The sequence below is a fragment of the Ranitomeya imitator genome, chromosome 5, assembly GCF_032444005.1.
Source record: "Ranitomeya imitator isolate aRanImi1 chromosome 5, aRanImi1.pri, whole genome shotgun sequence".
NCBI lineage: Eukaryota > Metazoa > Chordata > Amphibia > Anura > Dendrobatidae > Ranitomeya > Ranitomeya imitator.
Window position 1 is genome coordinate 367,787,844 of NC_091286.1, and position 23,228 is coordinate 367,811,071.

General features: G+C 41.7%; 1 protein-coding gene across 1 annotated transcript in view; it reads right to left on the bottom strand.

The window, feature by feature from the left end:
* Nucleotides 1–23,228, bottom strand: part of COL19A1 (collagen type XIX alpha 1 chain) — a 1,728,692-nt gene that overhangs the window by 235,411 nt on the left and 1,470,053 nt on the right. The window contains exon 39 of the mRNA XM_069726653.1: nucleotides 3,347–3,397. Within this exon, the coding sequence (XP_069582754.1) occupies nucleotides 3,347–3,397 (51 nt within the window). The remainder of the gene's footprint in view (nucleotides 1–3,346; nucleotides 3,398–23,228) is intronic.

Consider the following 23,228-nt stretch of genomic DNA (forward strand, 5'->3'; position numbering starts at 1 on the left):
AGGTTGAGCACAGCGTTACCTTTAATCCCGGTGACTCTATGAAGCAACAGAGTTTGCTCCCATACAGACCGGGTGACAGAACCCATGTCTATTCATGCGTAGTACTGCCATATGGTGCCGCCATTTACTAGCAGCAAGTTCCACTCCTGCACGGTGGACGTCGGGCTGCAAACGCACCTTATGGCAGCCTAAGGCAGCCCCTCATTTTGGACTTTTTTTTTTCTACTGGCAGGAGGATATGTTAGCTGACACAGCCAGGAAAGCCTGAAACTAAGATTTGGACCTGTGATCCATCAGCCTCTCCCTGTGGTCATATGCTACATAACACGATAATTGCAACCTACCTATACCCTACCTTTGTACTACACTCCTGACAGTATACCTGTATATTGTTCTTATATATATACCTGTATATTTCTAGTGCACCGGTGATTAAATATAAAATTAATCTTGGGCTGCTCCTTTATCTCGATTCATGAATCCCCACGTCCGCATGCTCAGTTGGTGAATTATACGCAACTCTGGGTTGGTTTCTGACTCAACATAAGCCTGTTGTCGGACGGGGCTTATGTATAATGAGGAACTGGTGGCAGAATACCGTACTGTGTTAGTGAGGAACTCTGGCTGTAAAAGCCGGGAGGTTTATTTATATATCCCCAGCCTGGTGATGTATATCCCCCTCACTGAGAGCACCTCAATAACTCGTACCTATAAGGGAAGGCTTTCAGATGACTATTTGCCTCTGTGCAGTTCCCTGACTGACCTCAGGCAAGTGGTTCTGCCAGAGAGCCAATCCCATCTGGGTCCTTCTCTCCCCTCCCCCGAGGTGAGCAAAGCCGACACCTCCTTCCCCTGTGAGTTCCCTCAGAATGTACTTCTCCCAGAAGTCTGTTTCAATGTTGAGAGTTCTTGGGGAGGTCCAGGGAGAGAGAAAGAGAAAGGGAGAGAGAGAGAATTACCAGCACCAATGTTCTGGTCCCCAATGTTTTCAATTGGGTTTGGGTTCAGGTAGAAGTTCGGGTACAGTTCTGGTAGCCAAACCGAACTTTGGACTAAAGGTGGGGTCAGGTACCAGAACATGAACTTCCACAGGTCCACTCATGCCTAATCATGACTTAAAAAAAATTTAAATAATTTTTTGTGCACAACAGTAGCAAAACATAAAAAATATAAATAAAGTACTGTAATCGCAATGACACAAATAATAAATCTGATTTATCAATTTTACCACTGTGAACTGTGTATTCCAAAGATAACAGTTGAACTGCTGTTTATTAGTTAATTCTACCTTCCAAAGATCAGTATAAGCCTATGTTCACATTTATCCTGTGCTCCACACTGAGCTCGTTTGTCCGGATTTCATTCTAATAGAAATATTCATATGATAAGCAGATGGGGACACTTTAGACTTTAGTTAATCTATGTCATGGGGGTGTCCATATTTTTATGCACCTTCATAGAGCAGAAAATTTAGGCCTACCATGGTTTTATGCATGTCTAAAAATAGGGGACCGTCAACTGTTAATGGAAAATTAGGGGTTCCACAATGCCAGTATCTCAAAACCTCTAGAAAAGTGACAGACTCCATCCCCCACATGTAAGGCAATAGTATAGTGAAAATAACCCATGTAACAATTTATTGGATGTGTGTTTCCAACGGCACATGATGGCTGCCAGCAAGCTTGCCAATACGTTACTACATCATGTACACTATCCACTTTATTGATACACTGCTAGACTCTGATGATTAAAAGCAGTGATTAACATTGAAGAAACATGTGGAGATATCTCTCCAGGGCATTAGATAGTCAATCATTCAGTGAGTAAGTTATCAATTAGCTACTCAGTAATTGTGACTATATAGGGTTATCTCCTTATAGTGTTTATATGGCTACCTATTTGTCAAATAGTAATGTCTACTTATAGGAAGAATTGCTAATATCATAATCAGTCCAAACTACACTAAATATGAATGATACAGGGATAATTAATTAATTATTTTTTTTTGCCTTTGGGAGTTCTTGAATATTTTGTAAATATTGGTCTGTTTTTATAATATTTTTATAGGAATAATAAACTTTATATTTTAATAAAATTACTCCAATTGGATTAAACAGTAAATAATTATAGGAGATATTTGACAGTCATTAAAATATGCATCACTCTGTAATGTCTGACAGTGTTTCTAAATGTACCTAATGTGCACAATCATGACACGTGCTGTGTTTTGCCGGCTCAGATCAGTATTAATGATCTAGCAATACAGAGGCAAGCGCTCTTTCAGAGCGCAGTATTGGAACATCCGGTAATGTGCAGAGACTAGCGCTGCTTGTGCACATCACACAGCGCGCAGGGACGAGCGCTGCCCCTGAAATGAGCACCACTGATGACGCTTCGTTTCAGGGAGGGAGCTGGGGCTGCAGTAGTTTCTGCAGCCTCTTCTCCCTGATGACACTTCAATTGAGTATCCCAGCATGCACTGGGATTCTCAAGCGTAGCGTTATCAAACAGGATGTAGGGAAAGAAAATACAAAAGAAATTAGATAGCGTAGTTAGGGAATGGTGGGGAATTTTTCCTGAAGTATATTAGAAATTATTTCAGATTATGGCACCAAATAGAGATTTAGATGAAAATTTCCTTGCCTTTCGGACCACCCCTTTAAATAAGCATCTTGCAGATTTTCTTAAAAAAAGAAAAAGACTTCCAATGGTATGAAATCACTAAATAAACAATACCTCTTATTGTCCCAGTGATCCAGTACAACAATTCTTGTGGTCTCCCCTAATTTTGCTGACAGGCAGCAACCAATCAGTGGCTCCACATCTCACATGTTATTTTACTGACATTCTGACTCCACGTTTTGCACTTTATATGCAACATAATCTTATTACTTAAAGAAAATACATCACCTTATCAAAAGTGGCCAGGTTTTGCTTATTTCTCATTTCTGCAGCTCCACTGAGTTTTACCATTTAAAAAAATGTTCTAAGGTCCCAGAGACAGTTAGTGATAATCTTCATGGTGTCTACCAAAGAGGTGTTGTTCACAGATTTCTCTCAAAGGAAGGGAGCATGTTTTTAGGCAGCTCTGCATCAATACCATGTGACCACCGCCTCATTCGTAAAAAAAAATAGCATAAAATAAAATGGTTCATATAAAAAAAAATGTAAAAAAATCCCAAAAGGAATACTTAGGTATTTTGCAATGGTGACAGTTCCTCTTTAAATTAAAACCTCCGAATTGAGATAAGTTTTATAGTAGAGTGGCAATTGAGAAGAAGGATAATCCTGGGGACACACAATACATTATAGCAAGACCAGTTTTCATCTGATATTTGTGAAATACCTTGAACATATACAGACTGCTCATTCCATTTCCTTCAGTGAGTGGAGCACCCTTTAAAATAAAAAAAAGTGGCCTTAATACATCAGATAACAAGTCATTATATTATCTTAGTTTTCACGAATTAAGAATTAACATACAATATCACAAAATAATTGGTTAATTTAAAACAGGTATTGTTAATAACAAATACATTTTTCTAATATTTCTAATGCAAGGAATATAAAGAAAAAAGGTTCAAGTCAAGCTCAGCATTATCTATTTATAAATTAAATGGGTTATCCAGGACATTTAACCCCTTCATGACCCAGCCTATTTTGACCTTAAAGACCTTGCCGTTTTTTGCAATTCTGACCAGTGTCCCTTTATGAGGTAATAACTCAGGAGCGCTTCAACGTATCCTAGCGGTTCTGAGATTGTTTTTTCGTGACATATTGGGCTTCATGTTAGTGGTAAATTTAGGTCAATAAATTCTGCGTTTATTTGTGATAAAAACGGAAATTTGGCGAAAATTTTGAAAATTTCGCAATTTTCACATTTTGAATTTTTATTCTGTTAAACCAGAGAGATATGTGACACAAAATAGTTAATAAATAACATTTCCCACATGTTTACTTTACATCAGCACAATTTTGGAAACAAAATTTTTTTTGTTAGGAAGTTATAAGGGTTAAAATTTGACCAGCGATTTGTCATTTTTACAACGAAATTTACAAAACCATTTTTTTTAGGGACCACCTCACATTTGAAGTCAGTTTGAGGGGTCTATATGGCTGAAAATACCCAAAAGTGACACCATTCTAAAAACTGCACCCCTCAAGGTACTCAAAACCACATTCAAGAAGTTTATTAACCCTTCAGGTGCTTCACAGCAGCAGAAGCAACATGGAAGGAAAAAATGAACATTTAACTTTTTAGTCACAAAAATTATCTTTTAGCAACAATTTTTTTATTTTACCAATGGTAAAAGGAGAAACTGAACCACGAAAGTTGTTGTCCAATTTGTCCTGAGTATGCTGATACCTCATATGTGGGGGTAAACCACTGTTTGGGCGCACGGCAGGGCTTGGAAGGGAAGGAGCGCCATTTGACTTTTTGAATCAAAAATTGGCTCCACTCTTTAGCGGACACCATGTCACGTTTGGAGAGCCCCCGTGTGCCTAAAAATTGGAGCTCCCCCACAAGTGACCCCATTTTGGAAACTAGACGCCCCAAGGAACTTATCTAGATGCATAGTGAGCACTTTGAACCCCCAGGTGCTTCACAAATTGATCCGTAAAAATGAAAAAGTACTTTTTTTTCACAAAAAAATTCTTTTAGCCTCAATTTTTTCATTTTCACATGGGCAACAGGATAAAATGGATCCTAAAATGTGTTGGGCAATTTCTCCTGAGTACACCAATACCTCACATGTGGGGGTAAACCACTGTTTGGGCACATGGTAAGGCTCGGAAGGGAAGGAGCGCCATTTGACTTTTTGAATGAAAAATTATTTCCATCGTTAGCGGACACCATGTCGCGTTTGGATAGCTCCTGTGTGCCTAAACATTGGCGCTCCCCCACAAGTGACCCCATTTTGGAAACTAGACCCCCCAAGGAACTTATTTAGATGCCTAGTGAGCACTTTAAACCCTCAGGTGCTTCACAAATTGATCTGTAAAAATGAAAAAGTACTTTTTTTTCACAAAAAAATTCTTTTCGCCTCAATTTTTTCATTTTCACATGGGCAGTAGGATAAAATGGATCATAAAATTTGTTGGGCAATTTCTCCCGAGTACGCCGATACCTCATATGTGGGGGTAAACCACTGTTTGGGCACACGGCAGGGCTCGGAAGGGAAGGCGCGCCATTTGACTTTTTGAATGGAAAATTAGCTCCAATTGTTAGCGGACACCATGTCGCGTTTGGAGAGCCCCTGTGTGCCTAAACATTGGTGCTCCCCCACAAGTGACCCCATTTTGGAAACTAGACCCCCCAAGGAACTTATCTAGATGCATATTGAGCACTTTAAACCCCCAGGTGCTTCACAGAAGTTTATAACGCAGAGCCATGAAAATAAAAAATAATTTTTCTTTCCTCAAAAATGATTTTTTAGCCTGGAATTTCCTATTTTGCCAAGGATAATGGGAGAAATTGGACCTCAAATATTGTTGTCCAGTTTGTCCTGAGTACGCTGATACCCCATATGTGGGGGTAAACCACTGTTTGGGCGCACGGCAGGGCTCGGAAGGGATGGCACGCCATTTGGCTTTTTAAATGGAAAATTAGCTCCAATCATTAGCGGACACCATGTCACGTTTGGAGAGCCCCTGTGTGCTTAAACATTGGAGATCCCCCAGAAATGACACCATTTTGGAAACTAGACCCCCAAAGGAACTAATCTAGATGTGTGGTGAGGACTTTGAACCCCCAAGTGCTTCACAGAAGTTTATAACGCAGAGCCATGAAAATAAAAATAAAAATTATTTTCTCAAAAATGATCTTTTAGCCTGCAATTTTTTATTTTCCCAAGGGTAACAGGAGAAATTTGACCCCAAAAGTTGTTGTCCAGTTTCTCCTGAGTACGCTGATACCCCATATGTGGGGGTAAATCACTGTTTGGGCACATGCCGGGGCTCGGAAGTGAAGTAGTGACGTTTTGAAATGCAGACTTTGATGGAATGCTCTGTGGGCGTCACGTTGCGTTTGCAGAGCCCCTGATGTGGCTTAACAGTAGAAACCCCCCACAAGTGACCCCATTTTGGAAACTAGACCCCCAAAGGAACTTATCTAGATGTGTGGTGAGCACTTTGAACCCCCAAGTGCTTCATAGAAGTTTATAATGCAGAGCCGTGAAAATAATAAATACGTTTTCTTTCCTCAAAAATAATTATTTAGCCCAGAATTTTTTATTTTCCCAAGGGTTACAGAAGAAATTGGACCCCAAAAGTTGTTGTCCAGTTTCTCCTGAGTACGCTGATACCCCATATGTGGGGGTAAACCACTGTTTGGGCACATGCCGAGGCTCGGAAGTGAAGTAGTGACGTTTTGAAATGCAGACTTTGATGGAATGCTCTGTGGGCGTCACGTTGCGTTTGCAGAGCCCCTGATGTGGCTTAACAGTAGAAACCCCCCACAAGTGACCCCATTTTGGAAACTAGACCCCGAAAGGAACTTATCTAGATGTGTGGTGAGCACTTTGAACCCCCAAGCGCTTCATAGAAGTTTATAATGCAGAGCCGTGAAAATAATAAATACGTTTTCTTTCCTCAAAAATAATTATTTAGCCCAGAATTTTTTATTTTCCCAAAGATAACAGGAGAAATTTGACCCCAATATTTGTTGTCCAGTTTCTCCTGAGTACGGTGATACCCCATATGTGGGGGTAAACTACTGTTTGGGCACATGCCGGGGCTTGGAATTGAAGTAGTGACGTTTTGAAATGCAGACTTTGATGGAATGCTCTGCAGGCGTCACGTTGCGTTTGCAGAGCCCCTGATGTGCCTAAACAGTAGAAACCCCCCACAAGTGACCCCATTTTGGAAACTAGACCCCGAAAGGAACTTATCTAGATGTGTGGTGAGCACTTTGAACCCCCAAGTGCTTCATAGAAGTTTATAATGCAGAGCCGTGAAAATAATAAATACGTTTTCTTTCCTCAAAAATAATTATTTAGCCCAGAATTTTTTATTTTCCTAAGGGTTACAGGAGAAATTGGACCCCAAAAGTTGTTGTCCAGTTTCTCCTGAGTACGCTGATACCGCATGAGTGGGGGTAAACCACTGTTTGGGCACACGTCGGGGCTCAGAAGGGAAGTAGTGACTTTTGAAATGCAGACTTTGATGGAATGGTCTGCGGGTGTCACGTTGCGTTTGCAGAGCCTCTGGTGTGCCTGAACAGTAGAAACCCCCACAAGTGACCCCATTTTAGAAACTAGACCCCCCAAGGAACTTATCTAGATATGTGGTGAGCACTTTGAACCCCCAAGTGCTTCACAGACGTTTACAACGCAGAGCCGTGAAAATAAAAAATAATTTTTCTTTCCTCAAAAATTATGTTTTAGCAAGCATTTTTTTAGATTCACAAGGGTAACAGGAGAAATTGGACCCCAGTAATTGTTGCGCAGTTTGTCCTGAGTATGCTGGTACCCCATATGTGGGGGTAAACCACTGTTTGGGCACACGTCAGGGCTCAGAAGTGAGGGAGCACCATTTGACTTTTTGAATACGAGATTGGCTGGAATCAATGGTGGCGCCATGTTGCGTTTGGAGACCCCTGATGTGCCTAAAAAGTGGTAACCCCTCAATTCTAACTCCAACACTAACCCCAACACACCCCTAACCCTAATCCCAACTGTAGCCATAACCCTAATCACAACCCTAACCGCAACACACCCCTAACCACAACCACAACCCTAATTCCAACCCTAACCCTAAGGCTATGTGCCCACGTTGCGGATTCGTGTGAGATATTTCCGCACCATTTTTGAAAAATCCACGGGTAAAAGGCACTGCGTTTTACCTGCGGATTTTCCACGGATTTCCAGTGTTTTTTGTGCGGATTTCACCTGCGGATTCCTATTGAGGAACAGGTGTAAAACGCTGCGGAATCCGCACAAAGAATTGACATGCTGCGGAAAATACAACGCAGCGTTTCCGCGCGGTATTTTCCGCACCATGGGCACAGCGGATTTGGTTTTTCATATGTTTACATGGTACTGTAAACCTGATGGAACACTGCTGTGGATCCGCAGCCAAATCCGCACCGTGTGCACATGGCCTAATTCTAAAGGTATGTGCACACGCTGCGGAAAACGCTGCGGATCCGCAGCAGTTTCCCATGAGTTTACAGTTCAATGTAAACCTATGGGAAACAAAAATCGCTGTACACATGCTGCGGAAAAACTGCACGGAAACGCAGCGGTTTACATTCCGCAGCATGTCACTTCTTTTGTGCGGATTCCGCAGCGGTTTTACAACTGCTCCAATAGAAAATCGCAGTTGTAAAACCGCAGTGAAATGCGCAGAAAAAAACGCGGTAAATCCGCCATAAATCCGCAGCGGTTTAGCACTGCGGATTTATCAAATCCGCAGCGGAAAAATCCGCAGAGGAACAGAATACGTGTGCACATACCGAAACCCTAACCCTACCCCTAACCCTACCCCTAACCCTAACCCTAACCCTACCCCTAACCCTACCCCTAACCCTACCCCTACCCCTAACCCTAGCCCTAACCCTACCCCTAACCCTAACCCTACCCCTAACCCTAACCCTAACCCTATTCTAACATTAGTGGAAAAAAAAAAATTTCTTTATTTTTTTATTGTCCCCACCTATGGGGGTGACAAAGGGGGGGGTCATTTATTATTTTTTTTATTTTGATCACTGAGATATAATCTATCTCAGTGATCAAAATGCACTTTGGAACGAATCTGCCGGCCGGCAGATTCGGCGGGCGCACTGCGCATGCGCCCGCCATTTTGGAAGATGGCGGCGCCCAGGGAGAAGACGGACGGGACCCCGGCTGGATCGGTAAGTATGATGGGGTGGGGGGACCACGGGGGGGGGATCGGAGCACGGGGGGGAATCGGAGCGCGGGAGGGGTGGAACGGAGAACGGGGGGCGTGGAATGGAGCACGGGGGGGCTGGAATGGAGCACCGGGGGGTGGAACGGAGCACCGGGGGGGGGTGGATCGGAGTGCAGGGGGGGTGATCGGAGCACGGGGGGGTGATTGGAGCACGGGGGGAGCGGACAAGAGCACGGGGGGGGAGCGGAGCACTGGACGGAGGGGAGCCGGAGCAGTGTACCGGCCAGATCGGGGGGCTGGGGGGGCGATCGGTGGGGTGGGGTGGGGGCACATTAGTATTTCCAGCCATGGCCGATGATATTTCAGCATCGGCCATGGCTGGATTGTAATATTTCACCCGTTATAATAGGTGAAATATTACAAATCGCTCTGATTGGCAGTTTCACTTTCAACAGCCAATCAGAGCGATCGTAGCCACGAGGGGGTGAAGCCACCCCCCCTGGGCTAAACTACCACTCCCCCTGTCCCTGCAGATCGGGTGAAATGGGAGTTAACCCTTTCACCCGGCCTGCAGGGACGCGATCTTTCCATGACGCCACATAGGCGTCATGGGTCGGAATGGCACCGACTTTCATGACGCCTACGTGGCGTCATGGGTCGGGAAGGGGTTAATATTTTTGCATATGGAGCTCAGACTGTCAGATAGTTTCTAACTGAGTGTTCTGCATGGGGATGATCTCTACTGTCTTAGAGCAGACAAAGACTACTGCCATCAATCCCCATGCTTCTGAGGATGTCACGTGTACAGAGCAGCATCTTCTCTTTTGCTCTGCTTTGTTAATTGGGCGTCTTTGCCGATGTCATGTTGATTAACACCAAGCTCCCTGCTGCCTACTGCGGGGAGCCAGCTGTCAAGCAGCATGACATCAGCAGCGACGCCCCATGTACAGAGCAGACTGAAGGATACTGCTTATTTGAGGAGAGGTTAAATGAAGGGGAGTAAGCAATAGCTGAGCCTGCAAAAATTGTCCCGGACAGAACAGGGAGGTAGTGAACAATTACCGCACCTGCCTGAAAGTTCTTTGCCCCATACACAAAAATAATAAAAGTTTTGATAACCCTTTTAAATCTACATAGTATGCAAACAGAATGCCGTCATAGCCCCTACTAAGAAAGCCTTGTATAAAGTTATTGCTTCTTAAGATCAGTTGGCACTATGCTGTCACATGCTGTCCACAATGTTCATTTACACATGTTGGGCAATGTCTTCTTTTTGTTCAATTACAAAGTGCTGAAGAATATGTTGGCGCTATAGACAAAAATTATTATTGTTTCAGACCGTTCTCAATAATTTGAACATTTTTAAAATACATTTAGTATACATTTGCACCATTTTTTAAAAAAAATATGCATTTGCATAACATTACTTTACAGCTTAACATTCATTTTCTATCCAAACATATAAGCTTCACTATGGTATGATTGATTGCATTACTTGCGGACCTTTTGCAGATTTTGCATTTCTGTCTCTTTTGACACCTTTCTTTTAGGCATGTCACGTAAGTCTCTGGATGGTTAATTTCTCTTTTAGGTACTGGAAAGCTGCCATGGCCAATCCTGAGCAACCGACAGAGTTTGATTTACTTTTCTATAGATACATGAACAAATTGGCTTTGGATAAAAAATGCATCCAACTGTTCAGTGCTTTAAGCATAAAAATGAATATTCTGTAAACCTGACTCCAAAGATGGATTCCCTGCCTCTCAGTTTCAAGATGGATTTATAAAGTAAATTGTTTGTAAGAATATGTCAGTATGCCTTACTCCACATAACATGGATAAGCCTAGCGGCTGGCAGATCTTCACAATGAAGCCATTTTTCTAACTTTTATCTATAGTCAACAAAGCACCTAGACATTATTAGTCTTCTGACTACATTCCCTTTTGTTACAATTTTAATAGAAGAAAGAAAAGTAGACATAAATAAACCAAAGGCTATTTTTTTCTTCTTTGTCATCACTGAATTTCACATTTTTCAGTTTGTATAAGACAGGAATCTGTATATAGTTTATACACTGTGCACTCTTCTGCAGGTCATATTACTATATAATATATATATATATAAAGCAATGATGATAACCCACACTATTACTGATGTCTCCATGTAATAAATATGACTTGTTGTCATTAATAAGGATGCTGACAACTTTATATTCCAAAGAGCTCAGATCCCATAATCTTATTTTAATTAGTTACTTAGAATCCAGCCAAATCAAACAATTTATGGCCAGTAACAATGCCAATAGCGCTATTCATTTACTAGACAAAACGAGGTCTATATGATTGATCTAATCTTTAAAGGATGCCTCAGGCGGACAGTTCTGTCTAATCAATACACCAATGATGGTCACACATAACCCTGTAGGCTATTCTGGTGGATAACAAAGTTCACCTGACATTAAAATATGCCTAACACAGCCTAGACCTTCTGCAAGTACTTGTATTTAAAGAAATAAAAAGTAAAACATTGTGCTATATGAAAAAAAGAAAAGAAGTACAGGTAACATAGCTTAAATCAAGTGATCCCATATTTATAGAAAACATTGAAATAAATGTCAAGAAATGAACTAAAAATGGAATAAAATGAACATAAATGTAATGTATGAAAAGCATACAGTAATTGACAAGGCATGAAAACACAACCAGTAATTATGGACATCTTCTCAATGCTTGAGTAAAGCTGCTGCCATAAAAAATAGAGACTTTGATATCTCTATAAGGCCACAGTCACACATTTTGTATTTAGTCAGTATTGTACATCACTATTTGTAAGCCAAAACCAGGAAAGGGACAAAAATGCAGAAGTGGTGCATGTGTTTCTATTGTACTCTTCCTCTGATTGTTCCACTCTTGATTTTGGCTTACAAATATTGATTAAAATACTGACCGCATACTGAAAGTGTGAACGTGACCTAAAAAAGACTTTTATCATTTTGGTCAATTTACCCAACTGTTCAATACAACAGGAGAAATAAATAATGCACACCTTATCAATGTTCTAAGTAAATATACTTTTAAAGGTGCTATTGACATGAAATTATCACCAGATGTGGGTAACAACCCATCCAATCCACACAGGCTAAGAAATCAAACCACAAATGGTTTGTTATGTGTAAATATGAGAAATGACACAGGGAAACAGTATTGAACACACTTACTGAAATTTAATTAATACTTCGTACAAACGTCTTTGATGTTGATGACAGCTTCAAGATGCCTCCTGTATGGAGAAACTAGTCACATGCATTGCTCAGGTGTGATTTTTTTCCAATTCTTCCACACAACACTCATCTAATCCTGAAGGTTCCATGGGATCTTTCTGTGAACTGTGAGCTTTAGTTCCTTCCATAAGTGTTCTATTCGATTCAGGTCAGGTGATTGGCAGGGAATCCTAGCACTTCTATAGGCCATTCTATGCTATTTTGGGGGTGATACGCAGTGCCGTTTGGCCTCCAAACATGGTGTATATTATGGCAAGGAGTTCAATTTTGGTCTCATCTGACCAGACTATATTTTCCCAGCATTTCACAGGCTTATCTAAATGTTGTTGATCAGACTTTAAAAGCACTTGAATATGCTATTTGTTCAGCAAAAGAGTCTTGCATGGTGAGCGTGCATTCAGGCCATGGAGGTTGAGTGCATTACTTATTGTTTTCTTTGAAACAATTATAACTGCTGATTCCAGGCCTTTCTGAAGCTCTCCACAGGTGATTCTTGTCTCTTGAACAAACTTTTCTGACAATTATTTCCACTCTTCTGTCTAAAGTCTTGTAAGGAGCTCCTGGTCATGGCCAGTTTATGGTGAAATTTTATTCCATCTACTTTCAGATTATGGCCCAAAAGTGCTCATCGGAACCTTCAATAGTTTAGAAATTCTTCTGAAACTAATACCATCAGTATGTTTTGCAACATTAAGGCTGCAAAGGTCTTGAGACAGTGTACTGATTTTACACATCATGAGATGTTTCTTGTGTGGCACTTTGGTAATGAAATATCATTTTAAAGGCCATCAGTTGAACAAGCTTTTATCATTTTTCACTAAGTGGCAGGATTGCTTTGAAATTACTAAAAGATTTCAGCTGGTGTCATAACATTCCATAGTTTTGAATCTCTCTTTTGCATGTGTTCAGTACTTTTTCTCTGTGTTATTTCTCATTGTTACACTTAATTTAACATATGGACATCTATGGTTTGATTTCTTTGCATGTGTGGATTGGATGGGTTGTTGCCAACATCTCATCAGAATTTCATGTCAATAGCAATTTGTGCAGGAACTTAAAAAAGAAGCTAAAAATAACTTAACAGTTACAAAAATGCTCAAGTTGTTCCCACTAGATGGTGTATTGCCATGTGAATGCTGCTGCAGCTAATCATTTGCTATAACAAGCCATACTATGACTAATAGAGATAAACAGATTTGAAAAGATGCAAATTTGCCAAATTTTGTAGAATTTACCAGGGAATTCAATCGGCATAGAGATTATTTTCTGCTCATTGAATGTTCCCTATTATGCTCAGGGGTACATCCAGACCTTAGAGCATAATTAACATAACTTGTAAAAAACATAAAATTAAAAAACCTAATGCTCACTTCACTGCTCTCCTGTCCCAACACTCACCTGTCCCAAAACTCCTTTGGTGCCAGCTGCCCACCCATCCAGGGTCTCTTATTTCTACATTTGCGCACCAGGGCTTCCAGTTATAACCAGGCCTCAGAAGTTCGGGCATATCATGAAGTAACAATGTTATGACACACTGTGACCTCTGAGTCCTGGTGTCTTCAATCAAAAGCAGGGCATCCACATGTGGTCAGGCCTCAGAGGTCACAGCACATCATGACGCTATGAGGCCTGGTCATGGCAGAAGTCCTGTTATAGAGTGACGTCATCGGTGCGCGACAGAGGGTAGAAGAAGCTTTGATGATTGTATGGTGGGCAGCGGGGATGCCAAGACAGGTAAGTTGTGAAGTATTTTTTTTTAACCTTTTACTAGCTCTCTACGGTTCAGCAAAATTAGCTCAGAGCTAATTACAAAAATACATATTCTGAAGAATAATTTTTTGTAAAATTCCAGTGGAATTCAAATCCACTCCCATAAATTCACACGTCTAGTAACTAATGATCCAAAGTGGCATGAAAACTGTAAGAACATGCTATATGTTTTCTCTGAAACACTTTTTAGTAACAAGACAAGTTCCATCAATGCAATCAGTTGTTTTCAACAATACAGGTAACATTGTATGCAATATTAAAAATATGATCATTCAGCTAAACGTATCTTATATTTTTGCATTATTTTTTTTTTTTAGTCTTTTACTCTGTGCTTTCTGGAAACCATTAGTATGCAGGCTGACTGAAGCTGGCAGATCCTACTACAGATATTAACCCCTTCATGACCTTGGGATTTTTTGTTTTTCCGTGTTCGTTTTTCACTCCCCTCCTTCCCAGAGCCATAACTTTTTTATTTTTCCATCAATTTGGCCATGTGAGGGCTTATTTTTTGCTGGATGAGTTGTACCTTTGAACGACATCATTGGTTTTGGCATGTCGTGTACTAGAAAACGGGAACAAAATTCCAAGTGCGGTGAAATTGCAAAAAAAGTGCAATCCCACACATGTTTTTTGTTTGGCTTTTTTGCTAGGTTCATTAACCCCTTTACCCCCAAGGGTGGTTTGCACGTCAATGACCAGGCCAATTTTTACAATTCTGACCACTGTCCCTTTATGAGGTTATAACTCCGAAACGCTTCAACGGATCCTGGTGATTCTGACATTGTTTTCTCGTGACATATTGTACTTCATGATAGTGGTAAAATTTCTTTGATAGTACCTGCGTTTATTTGTGAAAAAAAACGGAAATTTGGTGAAAATTTTGAAAATTTCGCAATTTTCAAACTTTGAATTTTTATGCAATTAAATCATAGAGATATGTCACACAAAATACTTAATAAGTAACATTTCCCACATGTCTCCTTTACATCAGCATAATTTTGGAACCAATTTTTTTTTTGTTAGGGAGTTATAAGGGTTAAAAGTTGACCAGCAATTTCTCATTTTTACAACACCATTTTTTTTTAGGGACCACGTCTCATTTGAAGTCATTTTGAGGGGTCTATATGATAGAAAATGCCCAAGTGTGACACCATTCTAAAAACTGCACCCCTCAAGGTGCTCAAAACCACATTCAAGAAGTTTATTAACCCTTCAGGTGTTTAATAGGAATTTTTGGAATGTTTAAATAAAAATGAACATTTAACTTTTTTACACAAAAAATTTACTTCAGCTCCAATTTGTTTTATTTTACCAAGGGTAACAGGAGAAATTGGACCCAAAAAGTTGTTGTCCAATTTGTCCTGAGTACGCTGATACCCCATATGTGGCAGTAAACCACTGTTTGGGCGCATGGGAGAGCTCGGAAGAGAAGGAGCGCTATTTGACTTTTCAATGCAAAATTGACAGGAATTGAGATGGGACGCCATGTTGCGTTTGGAGAGCCACTGATGTGCCTAAACATTGAAACCCCCCACAAGTGACACCATTTTGGAAAGTAGACCCCCTATGGAACTTATCTGGATGTGTGGTGAGCACTTTGACCCACCAAGTGCTTCACAGAAGTTTATAATGCAGAACCGTAAAAATAAAAAATCATATTTTTTCACAAAAATTATATTTTTGCCCCCAATTTTTTATTTTTCCAAGGGTAAGAGAAGAAATTGGACCTCAAAAGTTGTTGTCCAATTTGTCCTGAGTACGCTGATACCCCATATGTGGCAGTAAACCACTGTTTGGGCGCATGGGAGAGCTCGGAAGGGAAGGAGCGCAGTTAGACTTTTCAATGCAAAATTGACAGAAATTGAGATGGGACGCCATGTTGCGTTTGGAGAGCCACTGATGTGCCTAAACATTGAAACCCCCCACAAGTGACACCATTTTGGAAAGTAGACCCCCTAAGGAACTTATCTAGAGGTGTGGTGAGCACTTTGACCCACCAAGTGCTTCACAGAAGTTTATAATGCAGAACCGTAAAAATAAAAAATCATATTTTTTCACAAAAATTATATTTTTGCCCCCAATTTTTTATTTTTCCAAGGGTAAGAGAAGAAATTGGACCTCAAAAGTTGTTGTCCAATTTGTCCCGAGTACGCTGATACCCCATATGTGGCAGTAAACCACTGTTTGGGCGCATGGGAGAGCTCGGAAGGGAAGGAGCGCCGTTTGACTTTTCAATGCAAAATTGACAGGAATTGAGATGGGACGCCATGTTGCGTTTGGAGAGCCACTGATGTGCCTAAACATTGAAACCCCCCACAAGTGACACCATTTTGGAAAGTAGACCCCCTAAGGAACTTATCTGGATGTGTGGTGAGCACTTTGACCCACCAAGGGCTTCACAGAAGTTTATAATGCAGAGCCATAAAAATAAAACAAAATTTTTTTCCCACAAAAATTATTTTTTAGCCCCCAGTTTTGTATTTTCCCTAGGGTAACATGAGAAATTGGACCCCAAAAGTTGTTGTCCAATTTGTCCTGAGTAAGCTGATACCCCATATGTGGGGGGGAACCACCGTTTGGGCGCATGGGAGGGTTCGGAAGGGAAGGAGCGCCATTTGGAATGCAGACTAAGATGGAATGGTCTGCAGGCGTGACATTGCGTTTGCAGAGCCCCTAATGTACCTAAACAGTAGAAACCCCCCACAAGTGACACCATTTTGGAAAGTAGACCCCCTAAGGAACTCATCTTGATGTGTTGAGAGCTTTGAACCCCCAAGTATTTCACTACAGTTTATAACGCAGAGCCATGCAAATAAAAATTTTTTTTTTTCCACAAAAATTATATTTTAGCCCCCAGTTTTGTATTTTTCCAAGGTTAGCAGGAGAAATTGGACCCTAAATGTTGTTGTCCAATTTGTCCTGAGTACGCTGATACCCGATATGTGGGGGGGAACCACCGTTTGGGCGCATGGGAGGGCTCGGAAGGGAAGGAGCATCATTTGGAATGCAGACTTAGATGGATTGGTCTGCAGGCGTCACATTGCGTTTGCAGAGCCCCTAATGTACCTAAACAGTAGAAACCCCCCACAAGTGACCCCATATTGGAAACTAGACCCCTCAATGAACTTATCTAGATGTGTTGTGAGAACTTTGAACCCCCAAGTGTTTCACTACAGTTTATAACGCAGAGCCGTGAAAATAAAAAATCTTTTTGTTTTCCCACAAAAATTATTTTTTAGCCCCCAGTTTTGTATTTTCCCAAGGGTAACAGGAGAAATTGGTCCACAAAAGTTGTTGTCCAATTTGTCCTGAGTACGCTGATACCCCATATGTTGGGGTAAACCCCTGTTTGGGCACACAGGAGAGCTCGGAAGGGAAGGAGCACTGTTTTACTTTTTCAACGCAGAATTGGCTGGAATTGAGATCGGACGCCATGTCGTGTTTGGAGAGCCCCTGATGTGCCGAAACAGTGGAAACCCCCAATTATAACTGAAACCCTAATCTAAACACACCCCTAACCCTAATTCCAACGGTAACCCTAACCACACCTCTAACCCTGACACACCCCTAACCCTAATCCCAACCCTATTCCCAACTGTAAATGTAATCTAAACCCTAACCCTAACTTTAGCCCCAACCCTAACTGTAGCCCCAACCCTAACCCTAACCCTAGCCCTAACCCTAGCCCTAACCCTAGCCCTAACCCTAACCCTAGCCCTAACCCTAGCCCTAACCCTAGCCCTAACCCTAGCCCTAACCCTAACCCTAGCCCTAACCCTAGCCCTAACCCTAGCCCTAGCCCTAACCCTAGCCCTAACCCTAGCCCTAACCCTAGCCCTAGCCCTAACCCTAACCCTAGCCCTAGCCCTAACCCTAGCCCTAACCCTAGCCCTAACCCTAGCCCTAACCCTAGCCCTAATGGGAAAATGGAAATAAATACATTTTTTTTTATTTTTCCCTAACTAAGGGGGTGATGAAGGGGGTTTGATTTACTTTTATAGCGAGTTTTTTAGCGGATTTTTATGATTGGCAGCCGTCACACACTGAAAGACCCTTTTTATTGCAAAAAATATTTTTTGCAATACTACATTTTGAGAGCTATAATTTTTCCATATTTTGGTCCACAGAGTCATGTGAGGTCTTGTTTTTTGCGGGACGAGTTGACGTTTTTATTGGAAACATTTTTGGGCACGTGACATTTTTTGATCGCTTTTTATTCCGATTTTTGTGAGGAAGCATGACCAAAAGCCAGCTATTCATGAATTTCTATTGGGGGAGGCGTTTATACCGTTCCGCGTTTGGTAAAATTGATAAATCAGTTTTATTCTTCGGGTCAGTACGATTACAGCGATACCTCATTTATATCATTTTTTTATGGTTTGGCGCTTTTATACGATAAAAACTATTTTACAGAAAAAATTATTATTTTTGCATCGCTTTATTCTCAGGACTATAACTTTTTTATTTTTTTGCTGATGATGCTGTATGGCGGCTCTTTTTTTGCGGGACAATATGACGCTTTCAGCGGTACCATGGTTATTTATATCTGTCCTTTTGATCGCGTGTTATTCCACTTTTTGTTCAGCGGTATGATAATAAAGCGTTGTTTTTTGCCTCGTTTTTTTTTTTTGTTTTCTTACGGTGTTTACTGAAGGGGTTAACTAGTGGGACAGTTTTATAGGTCGGGTCGTTACGGACGCGGCGATACTAAATATGTGTACTTTTATTGTTTTTTTTTTTTTATTTAGATGAAGAAATGTATTTATGGGAATAATATTTTTTTTTTTTTTTCATTATTTTGGAATATTTTTTTTAATTTTTTTTACACATTTGGAAAATTTTTTTTTAACTTTTTTACTTTGTCCCAGGGGGGGACATCACAGATCAGTGATCTGACAGTTTGCACAGCACTCTGTCAGATCACTGATCTGACATGCAGCGCTGCAGGCTTCACAGTGCCTGCTCTGAGCAGGCTCTGTGAAGCCACCTCCCTCCCTGCAGGACCCGGATCCGCGGCCATCTTGGATCCGGGGCTGGAGGGAGCAGGGAGGGAGGTGAGACCCTCGCAGCAACGCGATCACATCGCGTTGCTCCGGGGGTCTCAGGGAAGCCCGCAGGGAGCCCCCTCCCTGCGCGGTGCTTCCCTGCACCGCCGGCACATCGCGATCATCTTTGATCGCGGTGTGCCAGGGGTTAATGTGCCGGGGGCGGTCCGTGACCGCTCCTGGCACATAGTGCCGGATGTCAGCTGCGATAAGCAGCTGACACCCGGCCGCGATCGGCCGCGCTCCCCCCGTGAGCGCGGCCGATCGGCTATGACGTACTATCCCGTCCAGGGTCAGATAAGCCCAGGGCACCTCGACGGGATAGTACATCTAAGGTCACAGAGGGGTTAAATGCTAAAACTGACCTGACATTATGATTCTTCAGTTCAGTACGAGTTCATAGACACCAAACATGACTAGGTTATGTTTTACCTAAGTGGTGAAAAAAAAAATCCAAACTTTGCTAAAAAAAAAAAAAAATTGCGCCATTTTCCGATACTCATAGCGTCTCCATTTTTCATGATCTGGGGTCGGTTGAGGGCTTATTTTTTGCGTGCTGAGATGATGTTTTTAATTATAGCATTTTAGTGCAGATACGTTCTTTAGATCGCCCGTTATTGCATTTCAATGCAATGTCGCGGCGACCAAAAAAACGTAATTCTGACGTTTCGAATTTTTTTCTCGCTACGCCGTTTAGCTATCAGGTTAATGATTTTTTTTAATTGATAGATCGTGCAATTCTTAACGCGGCGATACCAAATATGTGTAGATTTGATTTTTTTTTTATTGATTTATTTTGATTGGGGCGAAAGGGGGGTGATTTAAACTTTTATATTTTTTTTTATTTCTTTCACTTTTTTTAACTTTTTTTTTTTACTTTTGCCATGTTTCAATAGCCTCCATGGGAGGCTAGAAGCAGGCACAGCACGATCGCCTCTGCTACATAGCAGGGATCTGCTGTTCGCTGCTATGTAGCAGAATTGCATGTGTGCTGTGAGCGCCGACCACAGGGTGGCGCTCACAGCTACCGGCGATCAGTAACCATAGAGGTCTCAAGGACCTCTATGGTTACTATTCAGAAGCATCGCCGACCTCCAATCATGTGATGTGGGTCGGCGATGCCGTCATTTCCGGCCGCCCGGCCAGATGCGGTAGTTAAATGCCGCTGTCTGCGTTTGACAGCGGCATTTAAGTAGTTAATAGGCGTGGGCAGATCGCGATTCTGCCCGCGCCTATTACGGGCACATGTCAGCTGTTCAAAACAGCTGACATGTCCCGGCTTTGATGCGGGCTCACCGCCGGAGCCCGCATCAAAGCGGGGCTTATGACCTCGGACGTACTATCCCGTCCGAGGTCAGAAAGGGGTTAATGTTCTATTTATTCTAATCATGGCTTTTTATTTAGATATATCACCAACATTCATCCAGACTTGTTTGGTTTGCTGATTCTTTGCATGCAAACTGTGAAGTGTAGCCACCCAATACAAGGTATCTGATTACATTTGCTACACAGTTTGTAGTATGAAAATGATCTATCTATTTTTCAGAGCTACTATTGGTAACAAATATTACATCTGTAGAATCTGTTGCTTGTGAGCTAATATGCCTATGGGAACCTCGCTGATTCACTGGGGAATCATTTTGGACATATTTGTTGAGTTCAATTTTTCAGACGATTTAGACTAAAATAGGCATTCAAAGATGTTGTCAAGGACTTTTTTAGAAACACATGAGCAAACAGTAACACTGAAATTGTTTAAAAACTCTTGGAGACCAGCAAAATACTTTGTTGCCACATGAGCATCAAGGTGCATATTCTACATAGCCATCTTGCTAACTTCCCTGAAAATCTTGGTGCAGTCAGTGATGAGGAAGATTAACTATTCCACCAAGATTTCAAAGGTCATGGAGGAACAGGATCAGAGTAGGAGATTGGATTTAACCCCTTAATCCCATATGATGTACTATCCCGTCAAGATGACCTGGGACTTAATTCCCAGGGACGGGATAGTACGTCATACCGATTGGCAGCGCTCACGTGGGGAGCGTGGCTGATCGCGGCTGAGTGTCAGCTGACTATCGCAGCTGACATCCGGCACTATGTGCCAGGAGCGGTCACGGACCGCCCCCGGCACATTAACCCCCGACACACTGCGATCAAACATGATCACAGCGTTCCGGGAGCATAGGGAAGCATTGCGCATGGAGGGGCTCCCTGCAGGTTTCCCTGAAACCCTCGGAGCAATGCGATGTGATCGCGTTGCTCCGAGGGTCTCCTACCTCCTTCTCCCTGCAGGTCCCGGATCCAAAATGGCCACGGGGCTGCATCCCGGTCCTGCAGGAAGGTGGCTTACCAAGCACCTGCTCAGAGCAGGCGCTGGTAAGCCAGGAGCAGTGCACGTCAGAACGCTGATCTGACGTAGTGCATTGCAAAGTGTCAGATCAGCGATCTGACCTTGTAACATGATGCCCCCCCTGGGGCAATGTTATAAAGTAAAAAAAATAATATTTAGATGTGTAAAATAAAAAAGTCCTAAATAAAGAAAAAAAAATATTGTTCCCATAAATACATTCCTTTATCTAAATAAAAAAAACAATAAAAGTACACATATTTAGTATCACCGCGTCTGTAACAACCTGACCTATAAAACTGTCCCACTAGTTAACCCCTTCAGTGAACACCGTAAAAAAAAAAAAAGCGGCAAAAAATAACGCTTGATTATCATACCGCCAAACAAAAAGTGGAATAGCACGCAATCAAAAACACACATATAAATAACAATGGTACCGCTGAAAACATCATTTTGTCCTGCAAAAAACGAGCTGCCATACAGCATCGTCAGTGAAAAAATAAAACAGTTATAGTCCTCAAAATAAAGCGATGCAAAAATAATTCTTTTTTCTATAAAATAGTTTTTATCATATAAAAGCGCCAAAACATAAAAAAAGATATAAATGAGGTATCGCTGTAATTGTACTGACCCAAAGAATAAAACTGCTTTATCCATTTTACCAAACGCGGAAAGGTATAAACGCCCCCACAAAAGAAATTCATGAATAGCTGGTTTTTGGTCATGCTGCCTCACAAAAATCGGAATAAAAACTGATCAAAAATTGTCACATGCCCGAAAAGGTTACCAATAAAAACGTCAACTCGTCCCGCAAAAAACAAGACCTCATATAACTCTGTGGACCAAAATATGGAAAAATTATAGCTCTCAAAATATGGTAACGCAAAAAAATATTTTTTGCAATAAAAAGCGTCTTTTAGTGTGCAACAGCTTCCAATCACACAAATCCGCTAAAAAACCCACTATAAAAGTAAATCGAACCCCCGTTCATCACCCTCTTAGTTAGGAAAAAATAAAAAAATAAAAAAAATGTATTTATTTACATTTTCCTATTAGGGTTAGGGCTAGGGTTAGGGCTAGGGTTAGAGCTAGAGTTAAGGTTATGGTTAGGGTTAGGGTTGGGGCTAGGGATGGGGCTAGGGTTAGGGTTAGGGCTAGGGTTAGGACTAGAGTTAGGGCTAGGCTTGGGGTTAGGGCTAGGGTTAGGGCTAGGGTTAGGGATAGGGTTAGGGTTAGGGCTAGGGTTAGGGCAAGGGTTAGGGTTGGGGCTAGGGTTAGGGTTGGGGCTAGGTTTAGGGATGGGACGACATTTACGGTTGGGATTAGGGATAGGGGTGTGTCAGGGTTAGGGGTGTGGTTAGGGTTATGTTTGGGATTAGGGTTAGGGGTGTGTTGGATTTAGGGATGTGGTTAGGGTTGGGGTTAGGGGTATGGTTGGGATTAGGGGTGTGGTTGGGTTAGGGTTTCAGTTAGAATTGGGGTTTTCCACTGTTTAGGCACATCAGGGCTCAATTCCAGCCAATTCTGGGTTAAAAAAGTAAAACAGTGTTCCTTCACTTCCGAGCCCTGCCATGTGCCCAAACTGTGGTTTCTCCCCCACATATGAGGTTTCAGCATACTCAGGACAAATTGCACAACAACGTTTGGTTTACAATTTCTTCTGGTACCCTTGGGAAAATAAAAAATTGAGGGCAAAAAGTTCATTTTTGTGAAAAAATATTATTTTTTATTTTTTTGGCTCTACATTACAAACTTCTGTGAAGCACTTGATGGGTCAAAGTGCTCACCACACATCTAGATAAGTTCCTTAGGGGGACTACTTTCCAAAATGGTGTCACTTGTTGGGGGTTTCAATGTTTAGGCACATCAGGGGCTCCCAGCTCAATTCCAGCCAACTTTGCATTGAAAAATCAAACGACGCTCCTTAACTTCT